Source organism: Chelmon rostratus, chromosome 11 (assembly GCF_017976325.1).
Source record: "Chelmon rostratus isolate fCheRos1 chromosome 11, fCheRos1.pri, whole genome shotgun sequence".
Taxonomy (NCBI): Eukaryota; Metazoa; Chordata; class Actinopteri; order Chaetodontiformes; family Chaetodontidae; genus Chelmon; species Chelmon rostratus.
In genome coordinates, this window is record NC_055668.1 from 20057100 (window position 1) to 20075291 (window position 18192).

An 18192-nucleotide genomic window follows, 5' to 3' on the forward strand; every position below is an offset into this window, starting at 1 on the left:
TGCATGACTGTAGGGCAGAGCACGGTTGCCAGAGAGTGTGGTGTGGCAGAGAGGCAGCGGGTGATGGAAGCTGTGGTGACACATGAGGCCCGGGACCAACTCTGAGTAACCCACTAGTCACTAGAGGGACAGAGGGGGTGCAGAGGAAGCAGAGCAGGGCACAGGAGGGGTAAATATGGAGGCACAGACAAGGCTAACTGCGACTGACATGGCTAGCATTCAGAAGCGGCACGCATGAAGCAGACAGAAATGACACAAACACAAACAGATGGTGTGCATTTGTGTGTGTGTTCGGTGTGTGTGTGGGACAGAGTATCAGGGCCATAAAAACACACGATCCAGGTGTAAATGGCCACTTGTATGGTCCTAGCTTTGTTATTGCCCCCTTAGTTACATTATAAACGTTGGTGTTTTAATTTTGAAGGAGTAAAGCCAGAAGGAGGTAAAAAGGTGAACAGTAGAACAGTGGAGTGTCAGCACAGTAAAAGTGTGTTTTCCATATGAAGAAAAATATTATACATTTTTGCAACCACTCACAAAAGTTTCCTCACCCAGAGTTTTCACCAAAGGAGGCTAACATTTCGCATGGAGGTCATTTGCTTGTGTGAAGGTGAAGGTGTATGTTTGTGTTCGTGTCAAGTGGCTACAAGGGAGCATGGCAATGGGAGTGGCCTATCACAAAAAGGCGCATAACTTCCAAATGGATTCACAGACTTGCAGTGGGAGTTAGCAGAAAGGTTGGCCATGAGCCAAAAGACAGCTGATTAACTGTTCACATCATCAAAAAGGGGTGTGTGGCAGTGGGCTACAACAAAAAGGTGCATAACCTCTAAACGGATTCACATAACATGACCTAAAATTTGTAGAAAGACACACACACAATTAAGGAGAGACGCAGACACAGACACACCATTTTAGCACGTCCCCTTTCATAACTCATGTGCCAGCCTAGACACTTGTGGGACGCATCATTCCACTCAGTAGGTCCACAAAAACCTAGCACTAGCCCCGTCCCCTATAATTTATCCCTGCACTCTTTCATAACTCATGAACCATTTGTCGTACAGCCTTGCAGGAGGCATCAATAGACCCAGTAGGTCCACAAAAATCTATCAACTGCAACTTTCTATCTATGAAGGTGAAATTTGCCATGGAGGCCGAGTGTTTGTAAGTGTGTGTGTGTGTGTGTGTGTGTGAATGCATGAAAATGTGAATGCAAGAATGTGTGGATGCCTCCCCGTTTGTGGTTGCAGTTATTGCGATTTTTTGTTTGTCAGCTATGTGAGTATTTTCCTAATCAGCATAAGACAAAGCAAGATCACGATTTTACATAGTTTTAAAATGAGCATGTGCAGGCTAACACGACTGCTGTGTTAGCCCAATTTACCGCAAAAAGTTAAATTAAGCTTGCTTGACTAAAGAAGCGCTGTGTTATTTAAGTGTGTTTTCTAGAACTGCAGTATATAAGGTGAAACAAGCTTGAATGAAGTAGTTTGAAGATGATTTTGCACTAACTATTTTATGTTAACTGTAGTTGGGTAAATATGTAAATATTCAATTTAAACAAAATATACCCGGAGCATTCTATCACAGATTGTCATTAAGGCACAGAAGGTTAAAAAGTGGTATTTCATGACTGTATACAAGTAGTAACAATTAATTTTCTGAGGCTTATAATACAAGATCTCAGAACCGTGGTCTAACATTACTGAACGCTTAAAAGGATATAGTGTTATACAGTTAGAAAATGAAAAAATTGTAATACTTTGCTTCTCATTACCTCTTACGTTCAGCTACAGTACCATATATGATCAATATTAGCGGCCGACTCATTATTCAGTCAGCAGACAACAACATCAGGGTTAAATAAATCATTATTTAATTGTATTTTATCAGAAAATGCAAAAAACAACATGATATTGGTATTGTAAATCAGCCATTGACTGCCCTGTCCTCTAAATATTGGCATTGGCCATTAATTATGCTATGAGACTGAAAATTGGTCTGTCTTGCTACCTGATGCGACTGGATGCTCTTGATGTTGCAGGTGAAGTCGAAGTAGAGGCTGAACTTGTCGATGTCCTTGTTTTTGTTTTGCTGGGCCCCGGGTTTTTTGGGGCCTTGGACAGATTTTTCCTGCTCTTTTTCCTTTAATGCTGACTTGGACACAGAGGACTGGATTGTCACAAAGTTGTTCTCACACCTAACACAACGAGATAAAACACACAAGGAAAGAGAAGGGGGCACTCTGTTGTTATCAATGTACTGAGTAAAAAACACTCTTGTCCCAACAGCTATGAAACACACACTATGCGTAATGTGAAATCAAACATCACAAATAATTAGAAATTCTGTGTGCATGTGGCTATGTCCTCACAATGTTTTCACGTAGGTGAGTGTCTCAGGGTCTTTGGCGATCATATCAGCCAAAATATGCTCCACACCTGTAGCCACTTCTTCCACCGATGACAGACCTGACAAAAAACATTAACACACATGCATACTGTATTTTAAAAGAGCAGCCTTGTGGACTTTTAGTGAGCTCTGTAAATCTGTAAGAGCAAATATAATTTCAACAATGTGTTGTTACATTTTTTGACAATTTAAACATGATTGTATATGTTTGTGCATGAATATCTGTGTGTCTGAATCTAAACATCTTAGTTATTTGAATCAAAAAATAAAACTGCGTATGATGGAAATAAAAGAGGGCCTAAAATTGAACCCTGGAGGATGTCACATTTAATGGGAGCAACACATACAGGATAAAAGCAGTTTCCTATTGTGATTGAAAAGGTTGTTCAGGTAGGATGTGAACGATTTTAACACAGGGCCCTGCAGACCGACTTCGCCTTCCAGGCTTTTTAAAAGGATGTCATGGTCAATTGTATCAAATGCTGCACTGAGCAAGAATAAAATGGAGTCAACAGAAAGAAGGAATATTGTTATGCCCACAGCAGAGCAGATTCTGTGCTGTGCAGCTGTGCAGCAGCTAACTGTGCTGAGCATTATTCTAGGTCTGTGGACATTTTTATTAATTAGTTCAGTATAATATTGGGACTTGGCTGTCTTAACAGAGCTTTGGAAAAACTTAAAACAATCTCTATAATGTCATGAGACCCAGAGTTTGTCCTTTTTCCATCTGCACTCTGTCCTCCTACAATCTCATCTGAGAGCACAGGTGAAATCATTCAGCCATGGGATGCCAACAATGTTTGCCTTGGGTCTTTTAGGTTTTAAAGGAGCTACACAGTCCAGAGTGTCAGAGCAGTATGAGCTGAACAGAGTGATAAGCTTCTCAGTGTCAGTGCAGGAGGGACGGGCATCTGAGATATGAGGACAGTGAGTACGCATGAATGTATTAGAGAAATGTGCAGCTGAGGCTAAGAAATCTGCATTTAAAACAGTTCTTAAAAATGTTGGCTAAGCCACCCCCACAACCAGTAGCCCTTGATGAATTTAGGAAGCTACAATGGGGAGGACAGAGATCATCAAGTGAGGTGAGATCACCAACAGTGAGCCTCAATTAGGATGAGACTTCCAGATGAATAAAAGCTCTGTGTTAATGTCTCACCTTCAGTACCAGGTTTTACCCACTCCCTTAAATCCAGAGTGTGCGGTGTGTCCATCAGTGAAGAGGTGGCCTCCTCAAGGCCCAGTGCTTTGGCCCGGCGAGCCTTTGTCAGCTTACTGCCTTTCTTATAGGGAGAATACTACAGACAAAGACAGAAGGACTGGACTAAGATGACTGAGATGTAGATGAAAGCCCAGATAAATAATAATGCAACATAACAAAAATTAGACCTCCAAACCAGATTTCTAGGATAGACATTACTTTAACATAAAAATTAGATTCTGACCACATGATCCAATTCATCAGCTGATCGGCAGCTTCTCAGGTTTTGTTCCAGCTCAGTTGTCAAAACCCCGTCCTTCTTCAGGGTCTGAATCACAGACTGGGTTTTCTTAGCTAGAGAGCTGGGAAAACACACCCACACAAATGTACAAAAAAAAAATACAGATTATATACAGTTCAAACGCACAAGACACACACACACACACAAGACAGAGTGATACACATTCACACATGTAAAACAATCACCCCCAATTGATACCGTTTCAGGTCTCAAAGGTTGACCACTAGCACCATCTAGTGGCCAATGTCAAAAATGCTGTCTGAAAGTGCTTGGATCATATGAGAAAACATTTTATGGCTACAGTTGAAGTGACTCTGCATCTATATGTGCCACTGTGTTCATTAAATGAGTGCTGGTGAGAGTATGACCGGGTGACGAGGTGTATTAGTTTCTTTTTTCTGGCTTAATTTAAGACATTTAATTTGCCTACCATAACTCCTCATACACCAGCTGGACATCTCTGACGGCATCGGCATCCATGTGGTTAATCTTTTCTTTTCGGTATCGCACCATGAATGGCACCGTGTTCTCCTCACGAAGCAGCACAATGATATTTACACACACCCATCGCTCCACACATGTCAGGGTGGACAGCAGCTGAGGGGGAAGGACAAACGTAAATATTCAAACAGTTGATCTATACACACAAATAGGAAGGTAGAGTAATTGCAGATGGAGCCAATTATTAACTTTACAATAGACAAAAAAAATGTTTGTCCACTATTAATATCTTGCATGCAGTATATTTGGTTGCATATACAGTGCAGTATAGAGTCTTTAAACAATAGAGTAATCATAAGAAAGAGCAACTCATTTTCTCTTTGAGTCTCTTCCATTAGCAATTCAATGTTCTGCATTATGTTGGAGGAAGGAAAAAATATGCAGGTCTGTGATGAAAATGGATGTTCTCCATCTCCTTCGGTGTTGGTGGTGGTGGTTACTGTTTTCTAGTAATTTTCTTTAGCTATAGGAAACTACCAATATGCATACACTCACTATATTTGTCCCAACTCTCTGAATAAATAGCTGCTTGGGTGCTTTTAGTAATGAAGAAAAGTGTTGAGCTACCTGATATTTCCCCTCCAATCCAATAAAAAAAATAATGAAATAAATGAAAGACAATAAAAGATGGAAATTTCCCCATCAATAACTTATCAGCACTGTTGCTGTGTGGTTAATTGTCATGTAGGCAACAGTGTCCTCCTGTTGCTAACAGAAGTAAAAATGTGAATGTAAATAAAGTTCAATGTTTGGGATGGTGGTGGGACTTTCAAGGGTGTCCCATTGGGTCACCTTCACACTGCCCACGCATTTCTGCATAGTGCATAACAACATGATGATTTCCCACACATAAAAAACACCAACATATCCCATAATACCTCTATCAAGTCCCAGTTCATATTGAGTTCATTGGAAAGAGTTTGTGCTTCTGATGATGGTAGAGCAGTTGGTTGTCCCTGGCAGGCACCACTGGTCTTCATTTTCTTTTGACAGGGGTTATCAAATGTGAAATCCTCCTCCTCCACCTTCTCTTTCTTTACTATAGGCCCAGCAAATGATGGGCCCTCGCCTGGCCATCTGTCTGTCTGATGGGCTTCTGACACAATAAATGACAGCCTCTGCAAGAAAAAACACAAAAGAAAAACATAAAGGGATAAGAGAAGAAAAGCTCTGAAAAATATTTGAGATTAGTGATGGGATATGTACTTGGATAAAATCAGCCACAGACAAAAGGGAGCTTTGATTTCTTTATATAAAATGCTACAAACAGAAAGGCAGCTCAGCAAAAATAACTGGATTTATTCAACTGACTACTCTATATGCAGCAATTTTGGTGTGCATAGTTCAGCAATACAGAGATATTCTAAGTTCAGCCATAAACTAGCAGTAAATTATCGTAACAATTGTTGATTATAATTGATGCAACTCCATTTAATCTTCTTTCGTATGCAAGTGTGTATAACAATACATATACTCTTACTAAAATGGCCTCAAGTCTTACCTCTTCCTTCATTCTGACACTTGGCCCACTCTCAGCCATCTCTCCCTGTGGACAATCAATCTGTTTTTCTCCTTTGTCTTCTCCAACCGTGTCCATTTTGCCATCATATTTTTTTTTCCTCTTTGTTCCAGCTAACCCAGGTGCACCAGGATCCTTCAGAACTCTAGCTGCCAGCGATTTTCCCTCTGCTGCAGGTTTGCGCGGTGCCCTTGGCTTCGGCTCTTTAGGCACTTTGGGAGCTTTAGGTTGTTTGGGTGGTTTTGGCTCCTTTGCTTTAGCAGTTCTCTTAGCAGGTACTTTCTTCTCTCCTGCTGCAGGGTCTCTGGCAGTCTTTCTTGGGGCTTTTGGCTTTGGCTCCGATGGTCTCCACTCCTCACTATTGTCATCGCTACTGGCTGTTTGGGAAAATGACCTGATGGTAGAGTAGGAACAAAGTGGAAAATCAGCTAATTCTTATAGAGAAGAGAATATGATTTAGTTCTTTCTGCTAAACTTGTATTTTGTTTTCCTCAGGTTTGCCTCGTCTCCCCCAACATTATAAATACAGGCTAGTGTCTCTAATGAATTAAACATTGTTATTTGCATAGTCTAACAATGTGAGTATGCATGTGTTGGTCTCTTTAGATAGACATAGCCAACCTGGCCCCGTGAACCCGAACACCAATTTGCTGCTGCTGTTTCAGAAAACGGACAGCCGGTACAAGAAAAGACCGCTATGAATGAATGAATGAATGAATGAATGAATGAATGAATGAAAATCACTCACAGGTCGGAGTCCATGTCTCTGTACGCCACAGCCTTGGCAGTTGTTGCTCGGGGTCTTCGCATCATCTGTTAGACAGGGTGTTTAGCTAGCTAGCCTTACATCAAAGCCGTACCATTAAAATCACATCATTTAGGCTACTGACCTAATAATGACAATAACAAAACATAACGTTAAACTGTCGCCAGCACCTTAACGTTGTCGTTGATGCAAGTCTAACGCTAGTTAATAGTAACCCACAGTTAAGCTAGCTAACGCTAAAGATGTCGTTAGGTAGTAAGTTAAACAGAGAGACAGAACATTTAACATGCTAACTTTAGGACCAACATTTAATTTATTCAAGCAGACATGAACTTGCCGAAGTCTGCTAGCTACCATAAACAAGTTTAGGTTACCTAGCTAGCTGTTAGCTGCCATTTCAAATTTGGCGCTTCACGCTGACGCTAGCAAAGTTGGCTGGTCTAAACGGCGCAACAACGCGGCATATTCATTTGTGATACTGTGTCCCCGCATGGCATTAAGCCTAATAACCTGCTGTACTTTCATACCTTTGAAAATGCAATTATTTGCGGGTACTCTGTTGGAAATCCTAGCTGGTGAGGTTAAAATGCGTGCTTCCTGCAACACTGCAGGTTCAACCAATGACAACGTCCAAAAGTCTTAAAGGGAAGCAACTGGACTGTATTTTCTTCCTCTTTGATTAGCAAGTGATCTTATGGACTCCTTATCGCCACCGACTGGATTGGAGGGTACTAGAGTAGATTAAAAAAAACTGTCTCTCTTTTATTTTTTTTTTCCTCTGATAAATCAAGAACCTCCAAGATTACCTCAGGTGTGTGATTGTAAAACCAGGATCCCCTGCCCATCTCATTCTACTCAATCTGAAAACAAACTCAAACAAGACGAAAGAGAAACTTTGTTGTAACTTCAGCCAATCCTGATGCATAGCTGAAAGTAGATACAGCATCTTTGTGTTGGTGTTTATAAGGAAATTGTTTTTGACTTACTGTAATCATTCAACTGCATTCCCCTGTGGCCCCCACCAGGTTTTCACTTCCTTTAATTAGCTGCCACTTCTCAAATGTCAAATTTCTGTTGTATCCCCATTTGATGTAACTTGTTGTTCCTCAGAAGTCAAAGTCAAAACAAATAAAAATCTGAATACTTGGCTCAGTACTGATGTGATAGCCTACTTTGTTCCGTTTGACCATGTAGGGAGAAACAGGACAGTGTCCATCAGATGCTTTGAACCAGTCTGAGTCAAACTTCCCATAATTGTGGAGCAGCTTTAATCTTTGTTTAAACTAAATTTTAAATTTGGGTCACTGGATCAATTCAGTAGACCTATTATATCTGCAAGTACAGCACGGACATAGAATTTGCAAATACGTTGGAATAGATATTCAGAGTTGTAAGAGAAAAGGATCACAGGAGATGAGACGATGATCATGTAATGATATTTACTTAAAATATACATAAAAACATGAATAAAGTCTAATCTAATTTCTGTACAATGGGCTATAGTGGGCTTTGATTGGGGGCGCGAAAAATATGAAGAGATTGTGATTGAAGGATTTAATTCTATGGGTCCAGAACTGCGAGATTATAGCAAACAGGGACCCGCAGTGCAGAAATCTCAATGCAGGTGAAATAATGGCAGTAATTGAAAATAAAAAGACAATACTACTAAAACAAAAATACAAATATTAATGATATTAATACATCAACTATCTATAATGTACTGTACTAAATATATAAGCCACTGTACATTTATCCATTATGGCTTCAGCTATTTCTTTGTATTCTAAATTTAACTTGTTTCCTAGTCATTGTTGTATCATCATCACGTCATTGTCTGTCATCAAAAACTTTATTAATCAAAACATGCAGAAATATAGAGGCATCATAAAGCTCTCAAACTGTTTCATGATTGCTAAACAGCTCTATACTCTGCCCCTGGTAACAGATGATGCGTCAACATGAGGAACCAATCAGAAATTCAGTTTTAAAAAAACTCAGTCAGAGTAGAATTTGGTTGTTCAGGTTGTGATTGTGGGGTTTTTCCAGCCTGTTGCTTTCAGTTCCTCTAGCGTCTCCTCTTCCATAAAGGCTAAAACCTCAAAGAAGTCTGTCACTGATATTTGTGAAAACAGCCTGCAACCTGACCTGACATAAGGTATCATTTCTGTGTATGCGACTGCTGTAAGTGTGTGTGTGTAGGGTTTGTCATGTGAGCAGCATCATATTTTAGTTATATATTATAGTTTACACACTCATGTGAATATGTGTGTGTATGTGTTTACAGGTTCGTGTGAAGATGTCAGACGCCGAGACCCCAACCCAGCCTCTCCTTAGAGGTCAGACAGTCATCAATGTACCATCAGCACAGAGGTAAGGATTCTGTTTCCACTTGTTTATTGATCTTTATGGGATCCCAGCAACAGAACCAAAAAGCTGGTCCGTACAAAGTCAGCTGTTTACTGTAGATAAGGTCCCTGATGTAAATCTCAGTTATCTCAGATTTTTGTGTGTGTTTGTGTGTGTGTGTGGTATTGATGGAACCAAACCATATAAGTGATTATTCATGTTTTAACCCATTTACTACAAACTCCAGGGGCGTAGCGCAACATTCTGGACCCTGTTCATGGGCATCCTCTATGGACACCTTTCCACACCTACGGCTATTTATTCTAGTATCTTTGTGTACTCAGTCCCCATTCCCCCCATTCTTCCACCCCTGACAAACTCCATATACTTTAATGTACAGGTAACCTTTTTGTGAATCACAATGCTCTTTTTTAGAGGTATAAATGTGTGTTTTCTATTTTCAATCAGCCACTGATTTCCATTCATCACCATTAAAATCAATTAGCAATCACTTGAAAGTTGGTCGATTTGCGTAATCCATCACCCTATGCACAACTTTCACATTGTCCAGACCTGAATGTAAAAAAAAATGGCTGTGTGAAAAGTAAGGAAAATCCATCAAATCACTCATCAGAATTCAAAAAGTGTCAATAGTCAGGTAAAGTATACACGGAGCTGTGGATGAGGAAATAACTTTTGCAACTTTTTCATGGATTTTTTAAAATTTCATAAGTAAATACCACTTCAATGAAAGAAAAACTTGTTTATTAGCACATGACTAGAATTTAATGATTTGAATGTCAAGTCACTGCAGAATGGACACATCTGTTAGCTGAGATTTAGTGAAGAACACAATTATGAGTGTAAATTTCCAAAGGAGGTCTTGTTCTGAGGTTAAAAAGGATAAAAAGCGGGCACAAAAAATTCCTGAACTTTCACGAAAGTGTCTGCTTGGCAACAGCTGATTTAATCTCCGAGTGGGTGGGGACGTGTTTCTGAGCTTCTGTTTCAAGGAATTTCCTCTCAACCCAGCATCATCCTCTACGAAGTTCGAGTTAGCAGTAGTGGAGTTAGTCCGCACGACCGCAGATACAGATTCTCAACATTTTTATGTCCCTTTTTCTTGTCCCTTTTAAAAATATTTATCAGGAAAGATACCAGTGGGGGTCAATCATGTAGTGATCATTGAACAGTTAAAATGGATTATGCACAAGGGCCCTTCACATTAAAACCCTTTTCTTCACCCTTTGATTCCATTTTAACTCCTCCAAATTAAAGGTGTTTCTCCTCTTGCTCTCCAGTGGCCGCTCCTCCCGGTCCTACAAGGTGGCAGGTTTGACCCTGTTGGCCTGTGTCCTGATTGCGGGCCAGGCCATGATCGCCTACTTCCTCCTCAGCCAGAGGAACGACATCAGATCTCTGGAGGAGCAGAGCCACAACCTGAAGGCGGAGATGACGAGGGGAAGGTCCGGTGAGGGGGCCAAATTCAGCTCAGGTAAGGAGAGATACACTGACACCGGTGGTGTGTGGCAGGATGTCTTATCCTGCACATGTAGGATAAGCTTCATTTGTCAGCGAGCAGATAGAGGAAAATGTCAAACGTCAGCAAAATCCCCAGCTAACCTCTGACATTTCTCATGAGATTAATGGTAAACCAGTGGTGGGGATGAAACAAACAAACAATTACTTTTATTCCTCCTTTTGCCTCTCACACACACTGCTACTCTGTCTAGTTGTGGATGCAGTTCCCGTCCGGATGCACATGCCCATGAAAGCCCTGCCCAGACTGATGGATGACTCTGTGGACGAGGTAAAATGAGGCTGAAAGTAATATCATTAACTGAGTTTCAAAAATCTCATGACAGATCGGTTTGCTTTTTACATAAACTGAACTTTGTGATAGAAATTTCTGTTCAGTATCAGCATGTAAGCATGCAGATACTGATAAGTGAGTATTGTCCAATATACTGTAGCAGAACATTGTTTAAATTCAGTGATATGACAATAAAAAATGAATTCTGTGATGCTAATGTTTTTGGCTTGCTGTTCCCGTGGAATGAATCCTGTCATACTCTTTTAAAGTCACATTTAATCTGATCTTTTTTTCAGTTCTCTGTTTTGTTTCACTAATTGTATTGCAGGAGGCGTCCACCGGAGTCCCAGAAAAACCTGGTATGTCCTGTCTCTCTCTCTCTGTCTCTCCATATATAGTATATATATGCTGTATACACAATGTATGAATCTCTATCTACTCTCTATCTAATTTGTATATATGTTTCCAACAAATTTCAGTAATTAGTCATTGCTCTTTCTATAGGAAAGGTGATTTAACTCCTCTCCTCTCTCAGCCTTTCTGCAGGCCACTAACTGCCAGCTGGAGGCCGCAGGTTTGAAGCCTGTGCAGGTGCCAGGTTTCTACCCCAACTGTGACGAGCGCGGCCTCTACCAGGCCAAGCAGTGCTACAAGGGCCTCTGCTGGTGTGTGAACCCAGCCAACGGGGAGACAATCCCTGGATCTGAGAACCGAGAATCGGCCAGTTGCGGTAAAGCCGTTGTCAAGGGTGAGACGAGATAACTGATTTAATGTTGTTGTGTTTTAATCTCATCTCCACCAAGGAGGTTTATTTTTCCGCGCTTGTTTGTTTGTTTGCAATTAGCAAAGGGACATCTCAGAGTTTCAGAGACACTTCCTTTGGTATAATGTAATTCCATTATTGTCCATCACTGTTTGGACTTGGATCCAAATGCAGAATTAAGTTTAGCTAAGTAATTTAGTTTCTATGATTAAAATAATGTTTATTCTGGATTTAAGCTACAACGTTGCTGACAGTCATGTTTCTGTGTTTGTAGGCATCATGAGCAACATTTTCACTCTGCCTGATGCCAGTGCCTAATGCTGTGGTGAGTACAGATTCCAGAGGTGTTCCTCTGATTTACTATGTATGTAGTCACATATAAATATCTGTGAGCAGCACTGTATGTAGGATGTGATATGTGCCTCTGTACTGTATTTTAATGCAGTTTAACTCAGTCCAATTAAGCCAAGCATTTTGTATTTTCACATTTTTGGAACGGGATGTTTTTAAAGGGAAATTATTTGATTTTGCTGCTAAAATTTTGAATTAACTGGATTTTGTCCTCTGTTTTCTGGTTAAATGAAGCGGATGAAATCTCCTCCAGAGACCAGCAACGGTCAAGTCTAAATCATGACTTTGCTACAACTTCATCAACTTAAAATACCCGTCATATTTGTGGTGCTTGATAAGCTAATTGGGTTTTATGAACTGCTGATAAATTAACTAACTATAACCATTTCTCTGCTTGCTATCATCGTATGACCTTATTGCAAGGTATTGCAATTTTTCAGTTTTTTAAATGGCTAGTAAGGGTTAAGGATTTTAGAATAGTTTGTGTTATAAACTTGTGTTATTTTATTCCAATTTTGTACCTTGCCAGTTTGCTAAAAAGAACTAATTTTCTATGTTGGAAGTTTGCAAAGTGAACTGAAAAATAACAGCATGGGCCAGGGGGCAATTCAATGGAGTGTGGGCAGATGCTAATGATTAATTATTAATATATTTAATCCATTTTTGTGAAGAGCAGAGTATTGGCAATGAAAACATGGTCTGCCCACTGCCCCTTTACATCAATTTAGAAAAGAAAATCTGATAAACACTGTCGTTATTTGAATGTTTGGCTCATGTTCAGAGAAACTGATTTTAAAAATATTGGCACACATTTGAGAAACCAAGAATACTCCAGCTGTGACACAACTGTAAAATGTATTTCCTCATTTATTTGAACAACCCAAATAAACCTCTCAAAGACAGTTTCGGTGGTTTTCTTTTACAATCTCACAATGAGATTTCAAACTGTTAAGCTGAATACTGCCACACTGATGTGCAGGTGTGAAAACCCATGACGACGAGACACATGAGCCGGTGAAATAAAACATCAATTTACCTGCCGTATTTATATATTCCACAGAATATCAACTCTTTAAAGAAAGGTATTGCTTAAAAACAAGAGAAAACATGCAAAAGTATAACAGACAGGAAATTAAGAAACTAAGAGCATGCAATACAAAGACAGCAACACAATGATTGTCAATAGGCACAAGTTGTTTCTGGGTTCCAGTTACCAAACATACAGTACATGTCGTTTCCTAATATACCATCCAGTCAAAGTAAAAACTACAATGTGATCTCAGATATGTTTCTCTGTTATGGCTTTTGTCCAATAACTGGTACAGGCCTGACTGTGTACAGAAACACTGTGCGTTCATTTCAAAAGCAGCAACACGGTATCTGGGGCAACACATGTTGCTCTCATATAAAAACAATCTTAGTGCAGATTTCTTAACTTACATGAGAATTTGTTTGTTTTAAAATGTGTGAATAAGTTTGAGAAACAAGGTTTTTACTTCTCAAATCTGTGTACTGTAGTGTTAACCTGTATCACACAGAATACTTTTAGAAGAACTGATGTTTTAATCAGGTAAAAATTTACTGTGACATGTAACTGTATATTTCAATAATAATTTTGTGTAGCACTATTGCTTCAGGCAGCTATTAGGCTAGAAACCTTATTTTTGGGTTTAAATAAAAATTTTGCAGAAAAAAAAAACCTTGTTAGGTCATCCACCAAAGTGAAAGTGAAAAAAATCCTAATGCATGTCTGCCGAAGTGTGCTACTCTTTCAGGTGTTTCTCTCTGCATCAGGTTTCACACTAGTATCCTGCAGCAATGGTATTGTTTGTGGACATAATATTAACATTTAGCAATTTTACAGTTAAAATCTCTTAAAACATCTTGCAATTCATCAAAACGTGGTGCAGACAGGTTTGGTATTTCCAGGACAGAAAAAAAAAATCACTGATGGCTGCAAGACAAAACAAAAGTTTTACAAGTGCAAAAGATGAACCAGTTTCCAGCATATGAAATAAGCAGCCAAATCCCATCAGGAAAGGCAATTGCACTCATGGCATGTGATGATATCAAGTCCAGACCCGAGTAGGCACTCTTAATATATATTTTACACACATAAAATACTTTAAAACACACACACACACTTCCCTGTTTCGTGAAAACCCCCCAGTGCAATTCAAACTAAATCCCCTTTGGTGTACATTTTGATTTGAGAGCCCGCTAGCTGTTCTCCAGATCTTCCACACTGAAGTCTGAGATACTTTTTTGAGTGTGAGGTTTAACACAGCGAGGAATATTACATTCCTTTTCGAGAATACTTTTCCTTATTTTTCAATGGAGTGTGAAATTTTTGGAGTCATTTTAAAAAATTACATTGAAAATGACACATCTCTGACAAGTGTAATTTAAGTTATTTTTCATGAACCTCTACAGAGATGAGGGCTATAATGTAAAAAATGTTTTACCAAGTGAAGAATTGACCTATAATCTCGTGGGGGCTTGTTGCCACATCATACCACACCACAGACTTTGCTCTGACACCTGCAAACAATGTGAAAACTAACATAAACCATGAAGGGTTTAGACAGATTTGACGCTGAAGAGCACCATGAGATGTGAGGTGAGACTATTTTACTTGCTCTGTCACCCCCTGAGCAAATCAAGTGCAAACTGATTAAGGCTGCTACAATTGAGTTCTGACCACTAGAGGGCAGACAACAACAAAGATGAAAACTCTCAATCAGTCTAAGCAGGAAAAGAGATGTGTGTTTCTTTGTAGAGAACTGCCTTAAGAAAGGATGTGGAAAAGCCAGAACAGCTGACCAGCACATGTGGCTATTGGTTGGTCTCATTGTATCAACAAATCTCCAGAAAGCACTTATTGTGGTTTCAAGCAGGATAAGTTAGATAAGATAAGAGTTTGTTATCCTGTGACCCGTTTTGTTTTTTTTAACACAGAAATCTGATGAAGTCTGACATATTAAAATCTCTCCAATAACAATATCAGGTGAAAATAATTCCAGAGTTAGATGTGACATTATTCAAAAATTCAAACAAAACAAATTGCTTCTCTGATGTTAGCCCTCGCTCTCACCCCTTTCCCGATATCTTCACATCTACCTCTGTGAATTAAGGGTTTATTTCGACCAACCAAAGTTGGTGATTAGTGGAATAGTGGAAACACGAACCACAACAGTTTGGCAAGTTTTATATCGATACTATCGAGTTTGAATGAAGTGTGTTTTACATGATAAAATTCTGTTTCTGTAAATGGAGTCTGGTGGCTTTGGTGAGAGCAATACAGCAGCTGTTCCTGGTTAAACAAAAAAGATCTTTCTCTTTAACAAAAAGGTCCATCTTTATAGGGATCCATCCTTAATGTTGTCAGACACTTAGAATAATAATCTGAGCCTGTCAGTGGCAAAAACATTGATGGGGCACCCAGAGGGATGAAATAACAGCGCTCTCGCTCAATACTGGATGAATTTTAAAAATCTGCGTCCCTGTTTGTCACTTGGGAAAATATGGTCCATAAACACAGACAATATTTAACCAGAATTTCTGGACCGGCACCAATTTTTCAATGGAAACCCTAAGAGGGTTGTGGTTAAAAATCAATTACACTGGTACAATGATTCTATTAAACACAGCACTTTAAATTTTTAAGCAGTGACCACATTAGAACAAAATATGGAGTCTCCTGTAACTGAGTTGAAATCCTTTCTACATGCAAATCAATTTGCTCAGTTTCTATAAAAATATATTGCTGTCACCCATTCTGAACTCAATCAAAAAAAAAAAACAAACTTACTCTTAAATTGGCTTTCTACTTTAGAACTATTTTACTCACCTAGAAAATAACTTTCTACAATTAGGTTTTTCTCTTTTGAATCTGTTCCCGTATGCAGCTGTACTGGCAACCTCCTCTTGTAGATGTCCTCCACCATCCTTCCATGTCTCCTTGGAGTTTTCCTCCTCTCAATTCATTTTTGTCCGCCTCTCAGGTTGCGTATGTAGTCTTTGACGGTATTTTCAATGTTGGGAACGGAGTAGTTTTGTGCTGCATAGATTCCTGTACACGTTCCTACGGCAACACCCATTAACGCTGAGGAGCGTAGCCTTGCAACAATGTACCCGGCCAGAAAACCCTTCAGGAAAGGAGAAGCCAGCAGACTGCCTCCCTAAGGAGGAAAGGAGAAGAGAGATTAGACTTGGTACTTGGTCGCCTGACCAGTGGCTTTATATCTACATCTACATATGAGAGGTTTTTTATATGTTTCTACAACTGCCTGGCCGGCACTTTTCAGGCAGGGTAACCTGAGCATGTACACATTAGTGTCTGTGTGAGCCTTACTGGAGGAACTCCAGCCTGTATCTCATCCTCCATCCGTCTCTGAATGTCTTCCAGCTGGTCCTTCAGCTCCACCAGGTCCTTGAGCTGGCCAAGAGGACTCTGCATACAGATAAATGGATGCAGACAGAGACAAACAAGCAACAGGTTAGTGTCACTGATCAGGGTTTCCTAAAAGATAGAGCAAATCTAAAAATGGTAAAACGTATGTATTATGACTATGATGACAAACGAAATTATAAAACACACATGGAAAATGTGCATGCAAGAAGTTCTCCTGAATTAAAACACAGTAGAACAAGTCAAGAACAAATAATTAACATTAATAGACCACTTTAACTTTGAGGACCTGAGGTAGAAATGGTCGCAAATATGGACCATTTATCAGCTATTGTCTTCTATGCTAGGGTAAACCCAAGTTTCCCATTTATTAGTGGAAAATACCGAACAATAACAAAGGTACTTTTCACAGAAACTTCCGTATATTCGGTATAAACTTCATTTTACTACAAGTTATCAAACCTATTCTACTTGGTTATTAATGTTGGTTAGTGACAACAAATATACTATGCATAGTGTCTATTTCAGAGCATTTACGGAGAATGGATGATCACTCATTTACTAACGTTATCTGAACTATCCTAATCTACTGTTTTTCTTGTTTAGAGAGGTAGCGTAACTAATACACCTAATGTTACAAACGCTAGCACACACTGTAATTCTGCCATCCAAGTCAGGCGAACGTTAGCATAGCTTAGAATGATGTTTTTTAACATTTAGAGATAAATTAATCCAACTATGGGTCACGATTCCCTTGTTGCAAACTGGTTGTGTCGGCATCCACTTAAACAAACGCCGATCTCGTTAATAGAAACGCTTTTCAAAGTTCTTAATAGGTTAGCTAACGTTAGCTAGTAGCTTAAGTCAGCTAATTTAGCGTTAAATAAGCAGTGAGCCATCAGTTCATTCGTTCTATTCGCAGCTTGTTAATGTTTATTTGTTTACAACACTGTAAATCAGTTTCAAAAATATCCAAAATGTAGCGTAATTATATTCATATTGGTGCTTATGGTAACTAGCCATTTACCTAACTGACTGACACGTAATAAGCGTTCACGAAGCTAAGTCAACCAACACGAAAGCCTGCAAACTGGTTATGATACTTCATTAGCTAACGTTAGCAGCTAACGCTAATTCATGACTGTTGAATGAAGCTGTAAGGTAGCCGTGTTGTTCTAATAGAATAGTAACGCCAAGTATATCCGATGTAAAGTTATCTTAGAAAGTTGAGGACACCGACCTTGTCATTTGCCATAGTTCCCCTACTGTTAGTGTGTTGACGGCTTTCTTCTTCTTCTTCTTCTTCTTCTTCTTCTTCTTCTTCTTCTTCTTCTTCTTCTTTTTCTTCTTCTTCTTCTTCGTGTGGTTTTTTTTGCTGCCCTCCACTGGTTACTCACGGACCCACTTCAGTTTTTAGATTTGCTCCATATTTGTGGTTATAGCCTAATAACTTTAATCAAGGAAGAAGAGAAATGAAAAAAAAAATCTTTGAAAAGACTATCTTGCTCGAAGAACAAAACAATATATTGTATGTGTGGATATTCTTTCAGGCTTGGATGAGCCTTCAAACATTTTCCCACAGCCAAAACCAGGACACAGCTCATATTTGTTTCTTATCCTTAAAGTTCATTAAAGACCCTTACATTTCAAGTTCCAATTAAATTATATACTATAGCCATAGCAAAAAATACACAACTTAGATTAGAAAATCTGATGTTGCTCAGTTGTGGCCATATAGTGTTTTACAAAGCAGATTCTGCAACACTGTACTGCCACCCACCTCCACATGTTCTGAAACTGTCAGT

General features: G+C 39.3%; 3 protein-coding genes across 4 annotated transcripts in view; 1 reads left to right on the top strand and 2 right to left on the bottom strand.

The window, feature by feature from the left end:
* The window catches only part of srbd1 (S1 RNA binding domain 1), a 54184-nt gene extending 46869 nt beyond the window's left edge, over positions 1–7315 (bottom strand). Inside the window, exons 1-9 of the mRNA XM_041947650.1 lie at positions 7231–7315; positions 6686–6750; positions 5920–6331; positions 5297–5536; positions 4348–4514; positions 3861–3978; positions 3575–3713; positions 2378–2474; positions 2017–2203 (exon numbers count right to left, since the gene is read on the bottom strand). Of these exons, the coding sequence (XP_041803584.1) occupies positions 2017–2203; positions 2378–2474; positions 3575–3713; positions 3861–3978; positions 4348–4514; positions 5297–5536; positions 5920–6331; positions 6686–6750 (1425 nt within the window). The 5' untranslated portion in view covers positions 7231–7315. The remainder of the gene's footprint in view (positions 1–2016; positions 2204–2377; positions 2475–3574; positions 3714–3860; positions 3979–4347; positions 4515–5296; positions 5537–5919; positions 6332–6685; positions 6751–7230) is intronic.
* Positions 7316–8703: 1388 nt separating this feature from the next.
* Positions 8704–12878, top strand: LOC121613953. Of its 2 annotated transcripts, none has more exons than XM_041947684.1 (8): positions 8704–8858; positions 8988–9073; positions 10351–10544; positions 10783–10859; positions 11191–11221; positions 11398–11610; positions 11900–11950; positions 12211–12878. In XM_041947684.1, the coding sequence occupies exons 2-7, from the start codon at positions 9000–9002 to the stop codon at positions 11941–11943; spliced, it is 633 nt and encodes a 210-aa protein (XP_041803618.1). In that variant the 5' UTR covers positions 8704–8858; positions 8988–8999; the 3' UTR covers positions 11944–11950; positions 12211–12878. The 2 variants fall into 2 exon arrangements, with proteins under 2 accessions (XP_041803618.1, XP_041803619.1); XM_041947685.1 differs by having other exon boundaries at positions 8743–8884.
* LOC121613954 (SLC35A4 upstream open reading frame protein-like) lies at positions 12198–17722 on the bottom strand. The gene is made up of 3 exons (XM_041947686.1): positions 17628–17722; positions 16331–16429; positions 12198–16157 (listed from the first exon to the last, which is right to left on the bottom strand). Exons 1-3 carry the CDS (start codon positions 17640–17642, stop codon positions 15960–15962), a joined length of 312 nt encoding a protein of 103 aa, XP_041803620.1. The 5' UTR covers positions 17643–17722; the 3' UTR covers positions 12198–15959.
* Between the last annotated feature and the right edge of the window lie 470 nt (positions 17723–18192).

What these genes read in the sequence shown, in the direction of transcription:
- LOC121613953 (XM_041947684.1), top strand. Translation starts at nt 9,000, where the DNA reads ATGTCAGACGCCGAGACCCCAACCCAGCCTCTCCTTAGAGGTCAGACA. An exon ending in CGGAGTCCCAGAAAAACCTG is followed by an intron (nt 11,222 to 11,397) that starts GTATGTCCTGTC and finishes CTCCTCTCTCAG; the next exon opens with CCTTTCTGCAGGCCACTAAC. An exon ending in CGGTAAAGCCGTTGTCAAGG is followed by an intron (nt 11,611 to 11,899) that starts GTGAGACGAGAT and finishes CTGTGTTTGTAG; the next exon opens with GCATCATGAGCAACATTTTC.
- LOC121613954 (XM_041947686.1), bottom strand. An exon ending in TACAGGCTGGAGTTCCTCCA is followed by an intron (nt 16,158 to 16,330) that starts GTAAGGCTCACA and finishes TTTCCTCCTTAG; the next exon opens with GGAGGCAGTCTGCTGGCTTC.